At 41.1% G+C, this 19,552-nt stretch overlaps 4 protein-coding genes across 8 annotated transcripts; 1 reads left to right on the forward strand and 3 right to left on the reverse strand.

The window, feature by feature from the left end:
- Positions 1-854: 854 nt before the first annotated feature.
- Positions 855-4,077, reverse strand: LOC104963235 (valine--tRNA ligase-like; the record flags this gene model as incomplete). Its single annotated transcript, XM_010791800.1, has 5 exons — positions 4,001-4,077; positions 2,395-2,750; positions 1,900-2,043; positions 1,059-1,266; positions 855-970 (listed from the first exon to the last, which is right to left on the reverse strand). Coding segments are annotated over exons 2-5 (822 nt in total), but the record flags the coding sequence as incomplete, so codon positions are not given.
- Positions 4,078-5,211: 1,134 nt separating this feature from the next.
- LOC104963236 (uncharacterized) lies at positions 5,212-10,546 on the reverse strand. The gene is made up of 3 exons (XM_010791801.1): positions 9,656-10,546; positions 7,408-8,196; positions 5,212-6,305 (listed from the first exon to the last, which is right to left on the reverse strand). The coding sequence occupies exons 1-3, from the start codon at positions 9,941-9,943 to the stop codon at positions 5,790-5,792; spliced, it is 1,593 nt and encodes a 530-aa protein (XP_010790103.1). The 5' UTR covers positions 9,944-10,546; the 3' UTR covers positions 5,212-5,789.
- A 631-nt stretch (positions 10,547-11,177) lies between these two features.
- Positions 11,178-15,574, reverse strand: ino80e (INO80 complex subunit E). Of its 3 annotated transcripts, none has more exons than XM_010791805.1 (8): positions 15,473-15,562; positions 15,107-15,189; positions 14,917-14,987; positions 14,212-14,264; positions 14,035-14,110; positions 13,777-13,894; positions 13,376-13,474; positions 11,178-12,100 (listed from the first exon to the last, which is right to left on the reverse strand). In XM_010791805.1, the coding sequence occupies exons 1-8, from the start codon at positions 15,498-15,500 to the stop codon at positions 11,894-11,896; spliced, it is 735 nt and encodes a 244-aa protein (XP_010790107.1). In that variant the 5' UTR covers positions 15,501-15,562; the 3' UTR covers positions 11,178-11,893. The 3 variants fall into 3 exon arrangements, with proteins under 3 accessions (XP_010790107.1, XP_010790108.1, XP_010790109.1); XM_010791806.1 differs by lacking the exon at positions 15,473-15,562 and adding an exon at positions 15,335-15,462; XM_010791807.1 differs by lacking the exon at positions 13,376-13,474 and having other exon boundaries at positions 15,473-15,574.
- A 2,534-nt stretch (positions 15,575-18,108) lies between these two features.
- On the forward strand, positions 18,109-19,483 carry LOC104963237 (tripartite motif-containing protein 38-like). Of its 3 annotated transcripts, none has more exons than XM_010791804.1 (4): positions 18,109-18,196; positions 18,458-18,541; positions 18,724-18,819; positions 19,165-19,483. In XM_010791804.1, exons 2-4 carry the CDS (start codon positions 18,473-18,475, stop codon positions 19,459-19,461), a joined length of 462 nt encoding a protein of 153 aa, XP_010790106.1. In that variant the 5' UTR covers positions 18,109-18,196; positions 18,458-18,472; the 3' UTR covers positions 19,462-19,483. The 3 variants fall into 3 exon arrangements, with proteins under 3 accessions (XP_010790106.1, XP_010790105.1, XP_010790104.1); XM_010791803.1 differs by having other exon boundaries at positions 18,120-18,189; XM_010791802.1 differs by lacking the exon at positions 18,109-18,196 and having other exon boundaries at positions 18,388-18,541.
- The last annotated feature ends 69 nt before the right edge of the window (positions 19,484-19,552 follow it).

The raw sequence follows: 19,552 nt of genomic DNA on the forward strand, positions 1-19,552 counted from the left end.
CTTTTTCTGAAAGACAAAAAATATGATCAAATGATCTTTGACTAACTCAGAAAATTAGTAACCAGGCTATGTCGTTGATCCTACACCAGGGGTTCCCAAACTTTGCCATGCCAAGGACCCCCATATAGCATTATCCTCTGGCAGGGACCCCCCTGTTGCAATTTTTTTTTTAAATGATGTGTACAAGTGCCTCCCGATGGAGCATGCAGTGCGTTGCCACTACATTTGGGGCCTTCTCCCTGATCAAAGCTGTCACTCCGCTTTCTTTGCCTGTCATAGCCCCACTGCCCCATCTGAACACACACCCACACAACGAGACCAGTCAAGTCCGTTTGAGATGATGTACTCATCTAAAACTTGGAAAATGTCTCTTCATGTGGTCCTACCTTCCAGTGCTTTGCAAAATAATATTTCCTCAACAAAGTTGTCTTCTGAAATAAATCTGATGTATGCAAGCAATTCTGCGACATTTGCTACATCCGTGCTCTCATCCAGCCGCAGAGCGAAACATTCACTAGCTCTCGCTTTCTCCAAAAGCTGAGAAGATACTCAGTTTCACTCTCAGTAGCGGCAGCTCGATTCTGATTGGCTTGAAGGGCTGTCGTGTGATTCAAAAACAAAAAATATGAAAAGATTGGCATCAAAGGACACATAGATTGATAGATATGGAGTTATTAATAACATCTAAAAAAATGTAAAAAAAAAAAATCCTGTTTCCCTCAAACTTTGCGTGACCCCCCTGGCGCCCCCTGGTGGCCCCCACTTTGAAAAACACTGATATAGACCATATTTATTTATTTATGTTTTTACTTATCTTACAATAAGTTCAAATTCTAAAAGTGAACTATCCATACCTCTGTCTGTGGCAGAGACTTTTTCTTTTCCTCCGTGTCTTTCTTCTGCTGGAACTTCTCCAGCTTTTCTCTCTTCTTAGCGTCCTTCTTCAGCTGGGCCTCTGTCTTTGGTGGGCCTGAAGGAGGAAACATGACAACATCAGAATAATGTTCACACAGAAAAAAAAAGAAATATTTGTGAACGGTGGCAGAGGACTTCCTCACCGTTAGCTTCAGCTTCAGTGGATTCAACAGCAGGACTGGCAGGAGCAGCTTTAGGATTCGTAGCAGCTTTTGGTTTGGGTGTAACCGGCACCATCTTCTCACAGAGAGTGATCGCCCCCAACACCTTCAGGAACTGAGGCTGATTCGTGCAGGTTGTGAACCACCTGGTAACATTGGTCAAGACTTTCCTGTCTGATGGCTCCAACACCTTAAGGACCAAAATATTATCATACTATGTTTAACTGATAAATATACTTTAGTATCTGCAGCCTTGTTGACTTTGAACTGTGAGTATTATACTGTCAGTTAAGGACCACACATTCAGTTTGTAAGACATATTTTTTCCACAAATGAAACTGAATTCAGATTAGAGAAATAATCTTCATGTTTTCTAGCACATTGTACCAGCACGGAGATGGAGCGGCTGTTCAACTCTGCGTCTCATAGATAAACCCGCTGACATGTATCAAGGCAGAAAAGCTTTCAGGACATGTTTAGTAGTTAGAACAGTTATGGGTGGTTTTTAATTGTTTAGTATGATTGAATGTGTGCTCATTAAAAGATAGTGTAATAAAGGGGTGAATGACTGTATCACAGATATGTCTTTGTTTCCCTGGCAAACAAGGGTGATAAATAAAATGAGAACTAATTAAACAAAAGCCACAAAACGATGGCATCTGCTATCAGCCAAATTGTAAATTAAAACAGTACAGGCCCACCATTTCACAATCTGTGCACCCCTAATTTAAAAAACAGCTGGCAAACATGGGTGAGAGTTCTTTCTACAGAGTCATTTGTTCTACAGAAAAAAACTGAGATAAGTGATGCACATCATACATACATATTTGAAAGGCAGGAGAACAGCTGTGGCTACAGCCATATCAGCCAGGGTGATGCTCTCCCCCACCAGGAAGGTTCTGGGCTCCAGTGCCTTATCGAGAACCTTTAGTACACGCATCATCTCTGCACGGGAACTCTGCTGGAGCTGAGACACACAATCACTTATTTGAGAATAGATCACATGAATAAAACACACAAATGTCCACCAAAAAGATGTGGCTGCACCTCATAAGACTATTAAACACCTGAACCTTTTAAACAACATCCATCAACATTCATCTGATTGCATTTAGCTAATTATTATCTAATATATCATTCCATATTGACTCTTCTTGCAATATTTCTATTTTATTTGTATTTACTTCTCCAAACATTTTGGACATTATATATATTCATGTTGCACTTTTGGAGGAGCCTGTGTCCTAAGTTGTCATTGCCGTATCTACACTGTAGCTAATGTGCTAATGACAATAAAGCCTTGAAACTTGAAACATACCTTCTTATCCACTCCCGTCATCCCCATCAGAGGGAAGACCACAGCACAGGACACTGGGGTGAGTTCATTGTCTGCAAAGCTGAGCCACTGCCACACCTGGCTCTGCTGCTTTGTATCCGCACCGGCCCTCTTCCCCTGATTGGCCAGGTACCAGGACACAGCAGGGGCCCCGCTGAGGACAGACTCACTTCCCCCAGCGCCCAGCACCAGGGTGGGTCTAGAGCAGGCATTCAGGGACGCAGGAGGGTCCTCTGTGAGGGTCCGGGGGCGGGAGGACGGACAAAACTCTGCAGCGATGAGAGCCAGGAGGCTCCTGAAGTCATCAGGGTGGGGGGACACGTAGAGAGTGGCCATCTCTGGTGAAAACACAGACAATATGTACATTACTTATGTGCAATATATTCAGCTAATATTATTGTTACTACTGGCTGCTACTCCTAGTTAGTCCATCCATTACTGCAACAGGAAACTGTATGTAACTATGTGCAATAATACACCACACTAAAATCTACAGTGCTACACGCATTTGATTTTATAAATGTTGCTTCTACTTACTATCTACTTGAATGTGTACTTCTGTAAATTGTAATTTTTTTAAATACTATTTGCATGCATTCACATATAATAGTTTTCTTTTTTGTTTGTCTCTATACTTTGCTGTAACAATGTAAGTGTCCCCTTTGTGGGAAAAATAAAGGAATTAAGATTCTTATTCTGATTATGAACTGAGGGGACACGTAGAGAGTGGCCATCTCTGGTGAAAACACAGACAATATGTACATTACTTATGTGCAATATATTCAGCTAATATTATTGTTACTACTGGCTGCTACTCCTAGTTAGTCCATCCATTACTGCAACAGGAATCTGTATGTAACTATGTGCAGTAATACGTTTACTAATGTTATATGTCACACTTAAATCTACATTGCTACACGTATTTGATTTTATAAATACTGCTCTACTTGAATGTGTACTTCTGTAAAACTACTATGTGCATGCCTTTACATATAACAGTTCTCTATTTTCTTCGTCTCTATACTTTGCTGTAAAAATGTAAGTGTCCCCTTTGTTGGACAAATAAAGGAATTATGATTCTTATTCTGATTATGAACTGGTTTGACTTTGTGCTTCTTTTTTTTTTGCAAAACAAATATGTCCGAAATGCAATCAAACACATTGTGCCTGAAGATGGTGGAGTGGGTGTGTTAGCCTGTAAAACCAGTTAAAAAGTTTGGCATCTATTAAGGCAACCAGAGATGCAAAATGTGTCAACAAACTGGTTAAAGATGTCTAAAAAACACATAATATACTCGTATTTCAGCATTTCAAAGTGTCAGGGTGCGGTTAAATCAGCTAGTTAACAATATGTTTCACTTCCTTTAAAGCTCATCTCTGCCAACTGTCAAAGGATGACGAAAAGTCGTGCAATACAGGCTAGTTAGCTTTAGCTCCTCAGACAAACTGAAACTCGAGTTATTGTGAGTGCATGCTGAGTTTTAGGCTTGTTTACCTCACGTAGCGGTTATTTAAAAGTCGCTCTTAAATTAGTGTTTGATAAACCCGGGGCTTTTTATTGAATGCGTCTGTAAGAAGTTAATCCTACCTTTGAATGAAACAGAAAGAGACGTCAGCTTAAGTTAGCATCCACAGCAGAGCCACATGAGTCCTCTCTCTGCTGTCTGATGCAACCAAACACTTCCGGGTTCCGGCCGCTTCGGCCGCAAACCGGAAAATGATTTATTTTTTAACAATAGTAATAACAGAGGTGGGAGAAGTATTCAGATCTTGTACTTGAGTAAAAGTAGAAGTACAAGAGTGTAGTACTACTAGTAAGAGTTCTGCATTAAAAATGTTACTCAAGTAAAAGTGGAAAAGTATAAGCATCAAAATCTACTTAAAGTACCAAAAGTAGGCAGATTGGTCCATTTCAGAATAATATATATGATATGTTTTGTAATGATTGGTCATTAAAGTGTTGTCAAAGCTGGTAAAGGTGCAGCTAGTTTTAATGACTTTGTATACTGCAGGGTAGCTTGTGAATTTACTCCAGGTGGAACTAAAGTCAGTTGAGTTTTAATCCAAATCTGTAAAGTAACTGAAGGTATTAAATAAATGTAGTGGAGCAAAAGTGTACAATTGACCTCTAAATTGTCGTGGAGTAGAAGAACAGAGTAGCATAAAACTGAAATACTCAAGTAAAGTACAAGTATCTCAACATTGTACTGAAGTAGAGTACTTGAGTAAATATACTTACTATACACCTCTGCAAGTTATTATGTTAAAGGTAGGGTAGGTAAGAATGGAGAAACCAGCTCGAGTGCGCTAGAATTTTGAAAGTACTAAAATCTGCCCCTTCCTTCAGACTTCCTTACAGAGCCCCTCCTCCAAGACACACAAACGCGCACATGACCAATGAGGGCACGAGATAAGTTTGTGCACAGATGGAAGGCTGACAGGCAGGTAGGCCATCCAGTTATTTTAGCCAGGCCGGCTTCCACAGATGAAACTTTTTTATGGATTTTCGTCAAAGCACTTAAGATATTCATTGCTATCGGGAAGAGCATTCCATGGAATATAACAAAAAGTGTATCTCGAGCCGGTTTCTCAAACTTACATACCCTACCTTTAACTTCACCCTGAAAAATAGTAAAAAGAAAGTTCAGTCCCAGTCCAGTTTCATGAATTTCCACCTCTGGTTAAACTTATCATGCTTTTTCTGCAAAATGTAAACGTAACTACCTTTCTGTCAGTTAATCAGCTCAGAGTAAAATATTTCATATATCACAAGCACACACAAAGACAAAAACAATGCGATAAGCCAGCATTCTCTTTTATTAAAATGTACACGTAAGCAAACATTAACCATAACAACTATCATACAGGAATAGTTTTGAATATATCTACATCCAAAAGCCTTGTGCACAGTGGTTTTTAAATCACAGTGGGGTTGCTTGTCGCAGCAGCAGATGTATTGGACAGCCAGCCACAGTGAAGTGTAAGACCTACAGTGTAAATACCACTAAATTCGACTCAAAAATGGCTATCCTTCTAAAACAGCTAAGGCATACAGTATCAAATGATCTCAGATCAGCCAACTCCCTGTTTCCCCTGAATAACCTGACCCTATCATGTGTCCACTTAAATTGTCTTTTCCATGATGGTATGTTTGTGTTTTTATCTTGTTCTCATGCTTTTACCTCTTAGAATATTTAACAAATCGAACGGTGTCCTTGGGTGTCATGAAAGGCGCCTTGAATACAATTTATATTTATTATTTAATTATTATTAAATGACATCAAAATGAAACGGTACCCCCTTTTTTCACACTCTTTAAAGAAATTCACAAATTGAGAAATAAACTGAAACGTTTTTAATGGCTTCATGTGGAGTTTCTACTCTGACTCATACCCCGAAGCCATTCTCATCCCACCAATGAGTACATCCACCACTCCAAACACTAAACCCCCTCCCGTTCTAAAGACATTAAACACCCCACTTCCACTTCTCCACACCATCCTCCCAAACCCTCCACCTAAAGCGTTGGCCTGACCCCCCATCTCTGACACCACCGTCCCCACGTAGCCCTCGCTCTGCTCCCACAGCCGCCCCCCGAAGAACTTGGTCACCCACCAAGTATTATCCAACGCTTCCCCACATATCCCCACAGCGTCTCCAGCAAGGGTCCCCACGCCGGTGACCCCCGTGTAGCAGCTGTCCACTAAAGCCCCCAGCATGGAGGAGGAGACGTAGTAGGTGCTGGAGAAGCAGTTTTCTCCAATATCGAGGATTGTATCTCCAGCTGAGCCCATACAGGACAAGAAGTCCGAGGTCAGGAGGTGGAATAGAGAGTAGGTTTCTCCAGGCAGGGCAGACAGAACCCCGAGGTCTTCCTGAAGAACGTATGTCACCTGGGAAGAGACAAATGATTTAATATTTTATCTGAGACAATGGTGTGAATAATAAAATGACACATAACCTGAGGACCTGTAAGGAGTAAACACCTGCTGCAGGTCGCACCTCATTCCAGTGTCTGGGAGGAGCACACTGGCATGAGGAGATTTAATAATCACTGAAACTCAACCTGTTCAAACTGAATTGTTTACCTGCTAACACACTGAACATCTCCACGTTCTATTTAATAGGCTCTTGCTGTAATAGTCTATCAGTTGTAATATTTTCCTGCTGTTGCTGCATTCCGGTTTTAATGTGGTTTTGTTGCCTTTTAAACACTTGTTTAATTTCTTTCTTTTATTATTTTCACTTCCTTTAGTAATCTTCAAAGTTATCAGTTACTCTACATGAGCTTAAGTACTTGTCATTATGAAATATGTTGGCTGTAATTGGTCAAATTAAAAGGAGCACTTATACACTTTCCTTGCAATGAGGAATCCTACTCCGCCTGTTAAAACAGTTGTATAATGTTTTCTGTTTCTCTGCAAAAACACTCTAAAGTCTAAAAAAGTAACTTTAAAATGTAATCCGACTTGGCCTTTCACTTCAAAAATGTGTAGTAGAAAGCCTGCGTTAGAAACTGGGTTGAGGCTGGCTCTTTTGTCTTTTTCTACACACTGTAGCTATTGTGCATATGACAAATACAGCCTTTGAGTCCTCTGCATTACAGGAAGAGTAGAATTATTTGTGTAGGAGCTATTTCTGTTTATTGTTGGCATGTTATATTATTTTGTTTCGATTTGTCATGCAATAGTATTTAGCTGCACAGAGTGTATAAATAGGGTCATAGGTGGCCGGTAAGGCCGTTCTTACCAGATGCAGAATTGTAAAACAGCTTCAATATACATTCAACTAAGCTGCATCCAATGACTGGAAAATGGCCGTGTTTGTGACTGTGTGAGATCACTTTCTCCACTCTACTGTGTAAGGCTAGCAGAATAGGACATTGGATCACTTATTACAATTTGCTTCAGACCATTGTCATGAGCCTCATGGCAGCGATGCAGGAGTGTCCCTTTAATAAAACAGTTTCTAAGAGGCTTCAGTAACTTATATCACCTGTCCAGGGAAATCTGTGACTCTGGAGAACACCGGTCGCAGCGGAGCTTTGAGGATGGACAAGGTGGTGGAGAGGACGTAGACCAACATGGAGCTGGAGTTTGTGTCTGTTTCTTGTTCTTCCACATAGTCGGCCGAGGGGTCAGGAGACTCTGATCTGACAGATCGTGATTGAGTCACATCGCTCTGCTCTTCAACACTACCTTCTGAACCAGCCTCTTCTCCTTTCTTTGAACCTGAACTAACCTCCTCTCCATCAGCGTCTCCACCTGCAGGGTTTGATTCTGCATCTTTGTCTGCTTTGTTTTCATCAGTAAGATCTGCATCCAATATTTCTATGTTTCCAGGGAGCCCCTCACTGTGAAGACCCTCTTTGATGTCAACAATCTCCCCAGCTGCTCCTCCACATCCCTCTGCGAACAGCTCAGCCACTCCTAGCACCTCCTCCAGCTCATCAACGCTCACTTGCCTCTCCCCTTCCCCTGTCTCTGTGATTAACCCCAAACTGAAGCCCCTCTTCCCCTCCGGGACGGCGCAGCACACTGCAGACCACAGAGGCTTCGTCTGACACTCCTCGTCTCCGTCCTCAGCCGCCCCGAGACCCCCCACCCCCGTCAGGATGTAGAGATCTCCGCCTAAAGAGCTGCATTTGGGAGCGATGGTGGACTGGACCAGTGTTGTGACTGTGGCGTCCCAGAGCTGAAGGGGGGAGTCTGTGGGTGAGACAGGGTGAGATGTATCCCCTCCTCTGAGAAGGGCTGGTACCGCTACTTTGTTGTCTTCCTCTGTCTGCCAGAAACAAGAAGAGCCACAGTATGAGTGTAACATATATGAAAGTGTACATTATAACCCTGTATAAAGGGGGGTTTATTATGCTAATTTCAGGTAGTATTTTGTTCCTCTACTGCACATGTGTCAAACTCAAGGCCCGGGGGCCGAATCAGGCCCGTGGTGGATTTAATTTCGGCCCGCAGGATAATATCTAATTACTATTAGATCTGGCCCTCCGGTATATTGCACGCACACCTTCACTCCATCCTGAGGGTCTCCTCAGCTCAGAGCCTGACCCCAAACATTGATCACCTTGCACCCGAGATGAGATGCCAAGTATCTGCTTGAACTAGCATCACAGAGCAGCAACCTGAGTTTAATGGATGTTTCCTTCTGCACTTTCTTTCTTGAGACAACAGGGCATGTTTGGTTTGTTCTTTGAGGGAAATAGTTTTTTTGAAGCTGTTGTTGGCCTGTGGGAAAATGTAATCATAAGAAATGACTCTGCAGATAGAGCCATAAGAAATGAATGCAACTGATTATTTAATGTTTAATGTTGTTTTTATAGGCAATAATTTAAGCTTTGTTAGTTCCAGGTTTAATATGTGCAATAAGTTCATTTCAATATGTTTTGCAATAAACATTGAACCAGTCCGGCCCTCGACTAGTACCCATTTTTTTAATTTTGGCCCACTGTGTATTTGAGTTTGACACCCCTACTCTACTGGGACATGTCTCCATGCTTTAAGTTCAAAAAGCTCTTTATTTTCCTCATACTGCCTGTGCTGCAGCACCTCTTTTCACCCTCTGTCTGAAACCAGAGCCCAGTCTGCTCTGATTGGTTAGTTGGCCGGTTCTGTTGTGATTGGTCAACCACTTAGAAATGTCCCATCCCATAGCCTATCACCTACAATGTGTTGTAGCCAAGAGAAGCTCAAGTGTTACATAGTGATGTCACTATGTTATATGAGTACACAAAGGAGTCCAATAGAGACATTTCATGAAGGGGGGGTGTGGGAGGGAAACTCCTCTTGAAGGAATACAGGGATGTTGGCCTTTGCAGACCATTTACATGCACAAACCCATAACACACTACAGGAAAGAGAAAAATAGGCCCCATTTAACTTACATATATTGTATTACAACATGTTTGATTAATCATTTCAAAAGCTTAGGAGTTCTTTTAAATAAACACAAAGAGATTAGGAACAAATAGATTCATTTTCAACAATGCTTTTATTGTGTTATCTTATCAATTAATCTGAATAGAAACTATATCTGTCAAATATACAGCTGAGTAAACACATCATGTTTCTCTGAAGGTGAGTCGAAGTATAAAGGAGCATAGAATCAAAGTACAAGTAACTCGAAACTGCATCCTGGAACCCCCATCTGTGATTTATACGGTTATTTTTTCAAAATCCATCATTCAAAAGCAGGTAGTCCTACTGTAAACAACATGATAGATTTTCCTTACCACATCAACATGCCCTCCCCCCTCCTCCGTCCCTGCGATGCTGAGAGTGAAGGCCGTGCAGACAGCTGTGTCACAGGACGGTTTCGACAGCGAGGCGAACGCCTGTCCCCCGGGGAGGCTGTGACAGAGCGAGCGCAGCCCCGAGGACCCCCCCTGAGGAGGCGTCCGTCTGTGGAAGCAGCCGCTGCAGAGGCTCGGTTCCGAGGAGTCCTCATCTGCCAGAGACAGGCCCAGCAGCAAACACACACACACACTCACAGCTGCACTGACAGCAGCAGGACGCAGCATGGTGGTGGTGAGTTCAGCAAATCCCCCCTCTGCCTCACACACACACACACAGAGCAGGAGGGAGAGGCTTATAAATTATCCAGTGGTTTCCGTTTATAGATGGGAAAGATACGGTTGTTGTTTCCTCACTGGCTCCTGGTTCTCTGCTGCAGTTTGTGTCCAACCATGGCTGTGTTCTTTGAAAGTCAGCAGAATGGATCTGTATTGCAGGCACAAACCTGCTTACTCCTTCATTTCCCTTTTCACTGACAACCTCGCCCCCTCTGTCAGTTCCTCCCTCTTCCACTCTCCCTCTGGCAGTACCTCCACTTCACCCCTCCCTCTTAAGCGCTCTATGGTTACACCTTTAACTCCCACTGCTGTAAAGTATACAAGCAACACACACACCCATCAAAAGCTGCCCAATACCTGTAAATCCAGATTCCAAAACAATGGTCGTTGTAGAGGTTAGTACCTGGAATGACACACTCTCATTGTCCATTATTCTGTGTAAATCACATTCCTGAGAAGGGCTGAAAAGGTACAGCTGCTTTGATAAGAAGATAGTTCCTTATCAGGCAGGAGTTCTCACGTATAACAGCAGCTAAAATATCCCTGACTGAGCTAAATGTAACAATGCCATCCTCATTAAAACTTAATCCTGACAGTGTCAAAGTCACGGGTCATTGTATCACAGAGTGCAGCGATTATTGAGCTCTTCCTGGATAAAAACACACTCCCTGTTACATATTACAGCTGGCTTTTTATTAAAGACATGCATGTTGCGACACATTTTTTGGCACTGACTGGTCTTAATAAAATAGTTAAGTGGCATAAACAGCAATCTGCATGTTATCTAATTATCATGAGTAAGAGTGAACACAAACATGTCCAGCTTTCTTTGTTGGCATGAAGGAGAGGTGGAGTCCAGCTCTGCTGCCCTTAAGTTGCTCAAGAGTTGTGGCAGACATCCGCCAAATGTCCCCCTGGGCTTCCATCAAGAGTGGAATAAGGACTCTTTGCAATCAAGTCAAGAAAAACAACATGTGCATAACTAACATGAACCAGGTTTCAATACGATGTTCTTAAACACAGCTTTTATGTAGTGAATGTGCTAAGTACACATGTCCTGGGTACAATAAGTGTTCACACAGACTGGAGCACACCTCGATGAGTGACTGGAAGTCTGGAATGAGATTTTTAGGGTGTGATGCTTTGGGTGGGGCACACTACACACTTTAAGACAACAAACATACAACCTTAATAAACCGTTTTATGTAAACTAGTTTGTGTCCATAGAATCTGTGAGTGAAACGTGACACACAATTTAAAACAAAATCTTTTAGTTTGACAGTATGACATTTTACACACACACATCTGAAAAGGTGCAAACAACATTGGAATTGACAGGGTGTAGCTCTGACTTATGACACATTGCGTAAAAGAAATTGAACATTGTAGAAGTAGAAACGACAAAACCTCCTGTAACGAGTAAAAATGACGTAACATCTGAAAATATCCAATTGCACTAGCTTTAATGGAGTGCAGCATTTATGCAATACCAAGATGGTGTTTAGATAATGCAAAACAAATAAACAAAAGCTCTCTTTATGCAGGACACACCTAGTCTTAAGTCACAGTTTGTAGATTGATAAACTGTTTAGACAAATAATCATCAGTTTGGAAATGTTAACAGAAAAAACGAACCATTCATCTCACTGGCTGTGGATTTCTCCTAGACACTTGTCAAACTGTTATTTAGTCACAAATGTAATTCTCCACATGTAAAAACCACATCTATCTGGGAGAGTTTTTTGATAGTGATACTGCAATTAGGAAAAAGTCCACAAGGGGGGGGGGAAGTGGAAACAGGAAATACATTCAGTCACATTCTGTCTTTCACTCACTCACACACAGATGTACAAACCCTGCATCCCTTGCTTATAAATACATCTAACCACACGCTGCGGCTCACTCATTAGGGAGGTCAATGACCAGTTCAGCCTCGTCCCCCTCCCCTCTGTCTTCATCTCCTCTGTCACTATCTCCGTCGCTCTCCCCCTCCTCCTCCGCTGCGTCTCCGCTCAGCATCTGTCGGGGAACCCAGCTGAACGGGCTGCTGGCTGCCGGGGGGGCCGCAGGGGCTGATGGGTAATTGGTTGCCATGGGGGCAACAACCTGAGAGGAATGCAAAAAATAAGAGTGAAAATGTGAGGAAGGACAAAGGGATGGAGATAAGATGAAGGAATGAGGGGTATAACTGGATGGATAACTGCATTACAGATGTACATAAGCAAAGATAATAAATCAGTAAGCAACCAGAATCAGCAAATCAGTGTCCTGGAATGTCATTATTTAAAAGGTGGGCTAGGTCAGTTTGAGAAACCGGCTCGAGATACACTTTTTGTTATATATTTCATGGAATGCTCTTAACATCCCGATAGCAATGAATATCTGAAGTGCTTTGAAAAAAAATCGTTTAAGAAATATCATCTGTGGAAGCTGTGGTGCTGTAAAAAGCACGACCAATCATCTGAGCCGGCCCGGCTAAAATAACTGGATGGCCTACCTGCCTGTCAGCCTTCCATCTGTGCACAAACTTATCTCGAGCCCTCATTGGTCATGTGCGCGTTCGTGTGTGTTGGAGGAGGGGCTCTGTAAGGAAGTGGCAGATTTTCTCCGGCTGTGTATTTTCTAATTCTAGCGTACTCGAGCTGGTTTCTCCAGAATTACCTACCCTACCTTAAAAATAAATATTGAAGTTGAGTTCAGTTGATATATCAAAACCTGTCTGGAATATTGTGCAAGAAGGTAAAATCAAACAATTCATTGCCGGTGCATATTGTTCAAGAAAATACTAAAGATTGGCTACAACCTTTGTTCTACCTTCATTTCAGAAATTATATTTGAACTGCTGTCTGTGTTTGAGTACAACAATTTCATTTAGTTTTGTCTTTGGCTTAAAGGGGACATATTATGCTCATTCGCAGGTACTTATTTGCAGACCATCTACATGCACAACAACCCATATAACACACTACAAGAAATGGAAAAACCAAAAAAAAATATTGGGCCTCTGTAAGATGGTTGAAAGGGGATGGCTGCACTTCCATACTTGGGATGAGTGGTTTTATTTGTTGTGTTAATGTGACTTTATGTGTAAATGTTTGTTTGACTGTTTATGTGACATCAGGAAGAATAGCTAATGCTCATGCTAGTGCTCATGTGGATCACACTAAATACATACATCTTGGATTCTCTCTGAAGGAGAACATAAAAGTGAACAAATATTATTTCCTTGTTGCTATGCATATATTCTGTGACCTAAATACCACAGACTGGAATTGACTTGGGTGCTAATTAACATAAATGCACATTAATATATGTAAGAGGAAAGCAGTGAATATTTATTTTGTAATCTATGAATATCTTTTTTTTCTCTTCCTCTCTCACCTTCCCCGTTGTCTCTTTCTTGTTTCTAGGCGTCTTTGTTTTTCTCTCTTTCTTCACTCGTTCAGCTGGAGGAGCCAAATACTCCGGTGGGAAGGGCATCTGCCCGACACACGCAGGGCCCCAAACATCAAATGAACACACAAACACACATGCATGGCAACATTACAAGACAGACACACGAAAAAATACAAAGAAAAATGAACAATGCAACGACAGTGGAGCCATAATAAACACCGAATAACACCAAATGAAGATATAAAAACGTATGAATTAAATGAAAAAATAATCAAATGATATAAACAAATTAAAACACAGATGTCTGCTGATGAGGACAGGGCAGTGGCAGCAATGTTCATCTTGCTGGCCGCACTAAGATATAAGAAAGGGAGATGGAAACTCACGGTGTTGAGGTAAGGTCCAGAGCCTGAGGACTGCAGGGGGTTCACACCAGAACGGGACAGCAGGGAGAGATGAGGGGAGGAGGAAGATGGGAGACACGCTCCAGGATTACTTCTTCTTCTGAAAAGAGTACATGAGAGATTAAGAGAAACTCAGTGTGGCAGAAAGGGCATTCACAGTGCAATATGTTTTCTCACAGTGGTCCATTCGGTTCAATATTTAACACCAAGTCAGTGAGTGAGTATAAATGTTTGGCTTACTTCTTTGTTACATCTCGTTCCCTCTCCCTGGGGCCTTCTCCTTCACTGTTTTCTGAAGAAACTGTTGCATCTGAATCTGGAAGAGAAGACAAGGAAAACATAAATCCACCTACTGTTTACAACTCCTGCATTTACGTAGTCATAAACACTCGATACTGTTAAGAACGTTTGGATTACCTGAGGAGTCTTCATCTACCCTCTCGTACTGTAGCAGTCTGTCCAGGAGGAAGCTAGAAAACAAGTGAAGGACATTGTTTAACGTAAACACATTTTCAAGTACACACAATGCGATCTCACCTTCACATTTTGATCACGTTCAAGTTTTTTTCTTGTCTAAAATAAGCCATTTTTGTTTCTTAAGTACATAAAAGAAAGCCCTTGATGTTACACTGGAACCCTGCCCTGTTATAGCAGCCACATTCTGATGTTGTTGCCTTTAGGTTTGCCATAGCTGTTGACATATCAGGTCACATTAGAAACGCTATAACCCCTTCTACCACATCCTTGCTTAATCATTCAATGTATTTTTCTTCAATCAGAAAAGGTGAAAAATTCCGTAACAAGTTAATCTGACCATTTCCAGCCTATAATCTAATTGTTAAATATTTCCTGGACCATACTTGATTCCCTAAGCATCGGTTCTCTGAAGTAAGTACCTTTCAAATTATTCTCATTGTCCTTAAATAAATTATTTTGTGTGAGTCTTTTTTTGGGGGGGTTATTTTATCTGGGCTAAGAGTCCTGAGTGAGGGTTAGAGGAAAGGGTTGCTTTATTTTTTTACGTTTAAACACACCGAAAAGGTGGAAAGTAACATTGGAACACAAATGTGTACAAATACAAAATGTCTAATTCATATAAATATGGCAAAAATGTGCCCTCACCTTTTGTCCCTGGACACTTTGAGAAGTTTCCTCTGTGATCTCCTCAACTCCTCCTGAAAACATTCCTGTTCCTGAAGAAAGGGAATACAAACACGAAATCAATGCAGAAAACGAAACATATATGTATTAATAAAGTACTAAACGTGATTGCTAAAGACTGACTGAACACATATAGATTATCTGTACTTACATAAACAAGGAATTTTAATTTTCGCTTGAGATTTTTGTATTTCCGCTTGTAGTCAACTTCGACGTCCGCTTGACCGTTCATTTCTAAAATAAAGGATGCAAATAATGGATTAATTACTAAACCACCTGCTTACAGTAATATATATAAACTGGAGGTAATTGTAGTAACTCGGACTGCATTACAAACCACATAAGAAGCTACTGTATGCTAAGCTAAACGTTAGCTCACCTAGCTAGCTCGCTAACTAACGGAGCTGCTGTTCTCAGAAGCTGCTGAAAATATACACCAATATTAATTTCAAGTGTGCAAACAAGCTTTCTATTCATTTCAAAGCAATTTTGTTTTATTATTGAAACCCATTGGTACCTCTAGCTTGATTCTGTCTGTGCGACATGCTTTTGTTTACGTTGTGACGTCGTTTTCATCTTCTTCTACGCCTTCGATGGCGGTGTGCAACCATCGATCCGGAGCATTACCGCCACCTGCTGCCTCTCTGAGAGCATAGCCATTAATCAGTTTTCAATGGTTTGTCTGATCAAATCAAATGATGATACTTTTAATATTAAAATCCCTAATTCTAGAGTTTCTGAGACCCTTTGAATAAGTGTCTGGTGATGGTAACATTAAAAAAGCATTACAAAATTTAAAGAAATTAAAAAAATAATAATAATAAAGGAAAATCTAAAAATGTTTGGACAGGTTGAGTCACAAAATATACAATCAATCAATTGACCCCATCCAAATCAGTTTACAGACCTACACCAACACTTTATCAAAGCATTCCTCAAACAAAATCAGTCCTTTAATAACATCACACAATAACAAAAACAGTAAGAGTAACCTTTTGCAGATATGCAATACAGTTTTGATTTATAGAATGTTAAGATTGTTTCAAAATGACCCAAAGTGATAGAGAATATATGTAATTTGCCTCTGTGTATCTTTTGCCAACCTTAACCACCAACCTTATTCCTCCTGCAGCAGCACTTTAGAGATGTGTTGTTCTTCCTGTCCTGTTAGGTTAGCCCAGGAGTTGCTCATTAACCACTTTACCTCTAATATCTAGTGGCACCTTTCCCGCCTGCACCACACAGGGCTGGGAATGGAGTTGACTTCACTGTCTCTGGGCTTGTATCTTATTAAGCTTCTATAACAGAGTTGTTAAAGGGCTGAACCTATACCGCACCAAAATCAAACATGACCTGTTTTTATTTTTCAAATCTGATGTATATAGATGAATACAAATAGAAAAACGTCATAAAACAAAAATAAAATACCTGTAATGCCATTTTCGTGATGGTGTGTCTTTGTATGACAGTTTATGATTCCGAAAATGAATATATATGTATTCCTTTATGTAGAAATAATACGTACATGTTTATTTTTGCATGACATTAAAAAAATTGACATGCTGTAAACATGTGAGTATTAGATGTTAGGATTATATAGTGATGAATCCTATAGTTTGCTTTTGATTAAAGATCTCCTAATTAAACATAAACTCAAAAAATATTAATTAAAGGTGGAGTAGGTAATTCCCTTCAGAAACACTTCTTGTTATATTCCATGGAATGCTCTCAACATCCCGATAGCAATGAATACATGAAATGCTTTGACACGGCCCGGCTAAAATAACTGGATGGCCTACCTGCCTGTCAGCCTTCCATCTGTCTGTGCACACACTTATCTCGTGCCCTCATTGCTCATGTGCGCGTTCGTGTGTGTTGGAGGAGGGGCTCTGTAAGGAAGTTTGAAGGAAGGGGCAGATTTTTTCAGTTGTGTACTTTCAAATTCTAGCGCACTCGAGCTGGTTTCTCCATTCTTACTTATACCTTTAAATTAAAATGTGCATTTACAGCTGCTTTGATGCTCAGTCAGGAGTAGCTTCACATGCCTTCATGACTTCTAGCAGTGGGCCTTAGTACTGTACTTGAGAAAAATTTCAAGGTTATTGTAATTTACTCAAGTATTTTCATGTTAAGCTGTTTAACTAGATATATGTGATTCTCAAATGGTCAATATCATGCACTGAGTCATTTTAAGATTGATATTTTGAGTATAATTTGATGCCAATACTTTTGTATATTTACTAAAGTAAGATTTTGAAATGCAGGACTTTAACTTGTATTTTTACAAATTAGTAATACTACTATTGATTAAGTAAAACAACATGTGAGTCGTTTCTAACCCCCTGGTTTTATTCTCCTGTCAGTGTCCTCTCCCCCTGCCGCATACTGTAGAGCTCTGAGTCTGCAGATCAGAGCAGTGCCAGGACCAGGCGCCATGAATTATAGATTATGAACATTTGCAGAGATGAGCAATTCTGCTTCAGTGCAAACACACACACACACACACACACACACACACACACACACACACACACACACACACACACACACACACACACACACACACACACACACACACACACACACACACACACACACACATGCACACACGCACACACACACACACAGCCAGACCTCCGTGTGTGTCAAGGTTGATGGGGGAGACAGGCAGAGGAACATTTATAAGGAGTTGAGAGAAATGGAGAGATAAAAACAGGATAGGCTTTTGGCTGGGAGGCAGATACTGCTGCAGGGGAACAGAGCAGAAATGCTGACTGTATGAACCTCCCAGACAATACGAACCCCAGCAGGGATAACTGAGCATCCTTTACTGCAACTAAAGCAGGAGCTGTGATGTCTCAGTTTCTGCATCCTCTTCCAGACATTAGTAGAGTCTGCTTGCAAAAATAAACACGTACAGTCTACCTTTCCAGGCCAACCAAAAGAAAGAAAGAGACCTGTCGATATGAAACACAAGATCTGCCCCTCAACACCGACAGAATCTGCTTTGATTCCAAAGACGCTGGCGGACAGAAATAGAATAGACCCTCCTGTGTCTCCAGCCATAAATCGCTGCTGTCGGCTAAAACAGCCAACCTCCTCTCAGCTAAAGTCCTCTGCCCCCCCCCCTCTCCGCACACACCCCTTCAGTCTCTACTCTTAATGGAACCATATCAAGTCAGGCTGTGGACCCTGATCTGTGCTTGTCAATTTATTTTCTCCTGTTCATTTTCTGTAAGATGTATGTCCTGCTCGGTTATATGACTGTTGTTCTAGCATGTGTGTGTGTGTGTGTGTGTGTGTGTGTGTGTGTGTGTGTGTGTGTGTGTGTGTGTGTGTGTGTGTGTGTGTGTGTGTGTGTGTGTGTGTGTGTGTGTTTCCCCCCCTCTTTCTTTTACTCCCTCTCCCTCTCTGTATTGTTTTGTCCTCCAATGTGTCTCTCCCTCTCACTCAGTCCACCTCTAATATTGCACTTTGCTCAATACATTTCTATTTTGTCCAGTTTGCAGTTACTGGAATGAACCAAAATCACTACAAAGGCACCAACAACAACAACTGCAGTAAAAGTCTTCTCAATGATCAAAAGGTAAGCGCCATGTTTCATGGTTTTCAGTTATAGCTGACATGGAAACATTGTCCAACATAATGTGACTGTATTCACTTTCAAACATCGTATTTGTTTGCAGGATATTAAATTAGTAACGTTTCTGTTTCATGTGTACTTTTTCTCCAATTTTGTGTCTGTGTGTGTGTATGTGTGTGTTGCAGGAAAAGCTTATCCAGGCTATTAAAAGAATCAAGCACGAGGTAGATGAATGCAGGGAAGCAGAGAGGGAGACATTTATAGAGTCTCTGGGAGTAGAGGTATTGTTGCTGGATTATTAATCCTCATCTTTGACTAAAATACTCTCTTTAGACGCAGAAGTTTGACTGAAACCACATTTATATATACGGTAGACGGTTAGGGCCACATGTGAAAACATTTTTGAGATCTGACCAAAAGTGACATTTTCTTCTGAATTCTGAGGAAAAAAATATCAGATTTTTGATCACAGAACTTAAAAACAACACTTTTGAGCAGCTCTCAAAACGATGTTAACATGTGTTCCTAATCCTCCTCTGCACATACTGCATATTCTTTACAACTCAAAAACAGAAAAGATTATCCATATCCTCACATTAATCATCTCTAAACTCCTCCTCTTTCAGAACAGTTTTGATGTCCTCAAACGAGAAGTCAGATCCGAGTTTGAGAACCTCCACCGTTTCCTGGATGAGGAGGAATGTAAGGATCTGGAGCGACTTCAAAGAGAGAGACAGAAACAAGTGAAGCAGCTGAAGGAGAGGAAGAAGAAAATAGAAGCGCAAGCGACAGACCTGGAGACAGCGATATCAGTCCTCAACAAAAAACTGACCGAGGAGGACCATCCCAAACTGCTCAGAGTGAGGAAGAGAAGACATCGGCATGCACATATGTGGCTTATTATTAGCTTGAATACTCTGTAACCATTTCGACAGAGGGTTAGCTAATGTAAGATAGAGGTGTAAAATAGTTTGGACTCCCTCCATATGACACTCTGGAAATTCCTTCCCCAGC

Source organism: Notothenia coriiceps, unplaced genomic scaffold (assembly GCF_000735185.1).
Source record: "Notothenia coriiceps isolate Sejong01 unplaced genomic scaffold, NC01 NC01_scaffold00035874, whole genome shotgun sequence".
In the NCBI taxonomy this organism is placed as follows: Eukaryota; Metazoa; Chordata; class Actinopteri; order Perciformes; family Nototheniidae; genus Notothenia; species Notothenia coriiceps.

Coding starts and splice junctions, on each gene's coding strand:
- LOC104963237 (XM_010791804.1), top strand. CDS start 18,473: ATGAACCAAAATCACTACAAAGGCACCAACAACAACAACTGCAGTAAA. Junction 18,542..18,723: donor GTCTTCTCAATGATCAAAAG/GTAAGCGCCATG, acceptor TGTGTGTTGCAG/GAAAAGCTTATCCAGGCTAT. Junction 18,820..19,164: donor TAGAGTCTCTGGGAGTAGAG/GTATTGTTGCTG, acceptor CTCCTCTTTCAG/AACAGTTTTGATGTCCTCAA.
- ino80e (XM_010791805.1), bottom strand. CDS start 15,500: ATGTCGCACAGACAGAATCAAGCTAGAG. Junction 14,988..15,106: donor AATTAAAATTCCTTGTTTAT/GTAAGTACAGAT, acceptor CCCTTTCTTCAG/GAACAGGAATGTTTTCAGGA. Junction 14,111..14,211: donor GGTAGATGAAGACTCCTCAG/GTAATCCAAACG, acceptor CTTCTCTTCCAG/ATTCAGATGCAACAGTTTCT.
- LOC104963236 (XM_010791801.1), bottom strand. CDS start 9,943: ATGCTGCGTCCTGCTGCTGTCAGTGCAGCTGTGAGTGTGTGTGTGTGT. Junction 8,197..9,655: donor GGGGAGGGCATGTTGATGTG/GTAAGGAAAATC, acceptor TGTTTCTGGCAG/ACAGAGGAAGACAACAAAGT. Junction 6,306..7,407: donor TCACAGATTTCCCTGGACAG/GTGATATAAGTT, acceptor GTCTCTTCCCAG/GTGACATACGTTCTTCAGGA.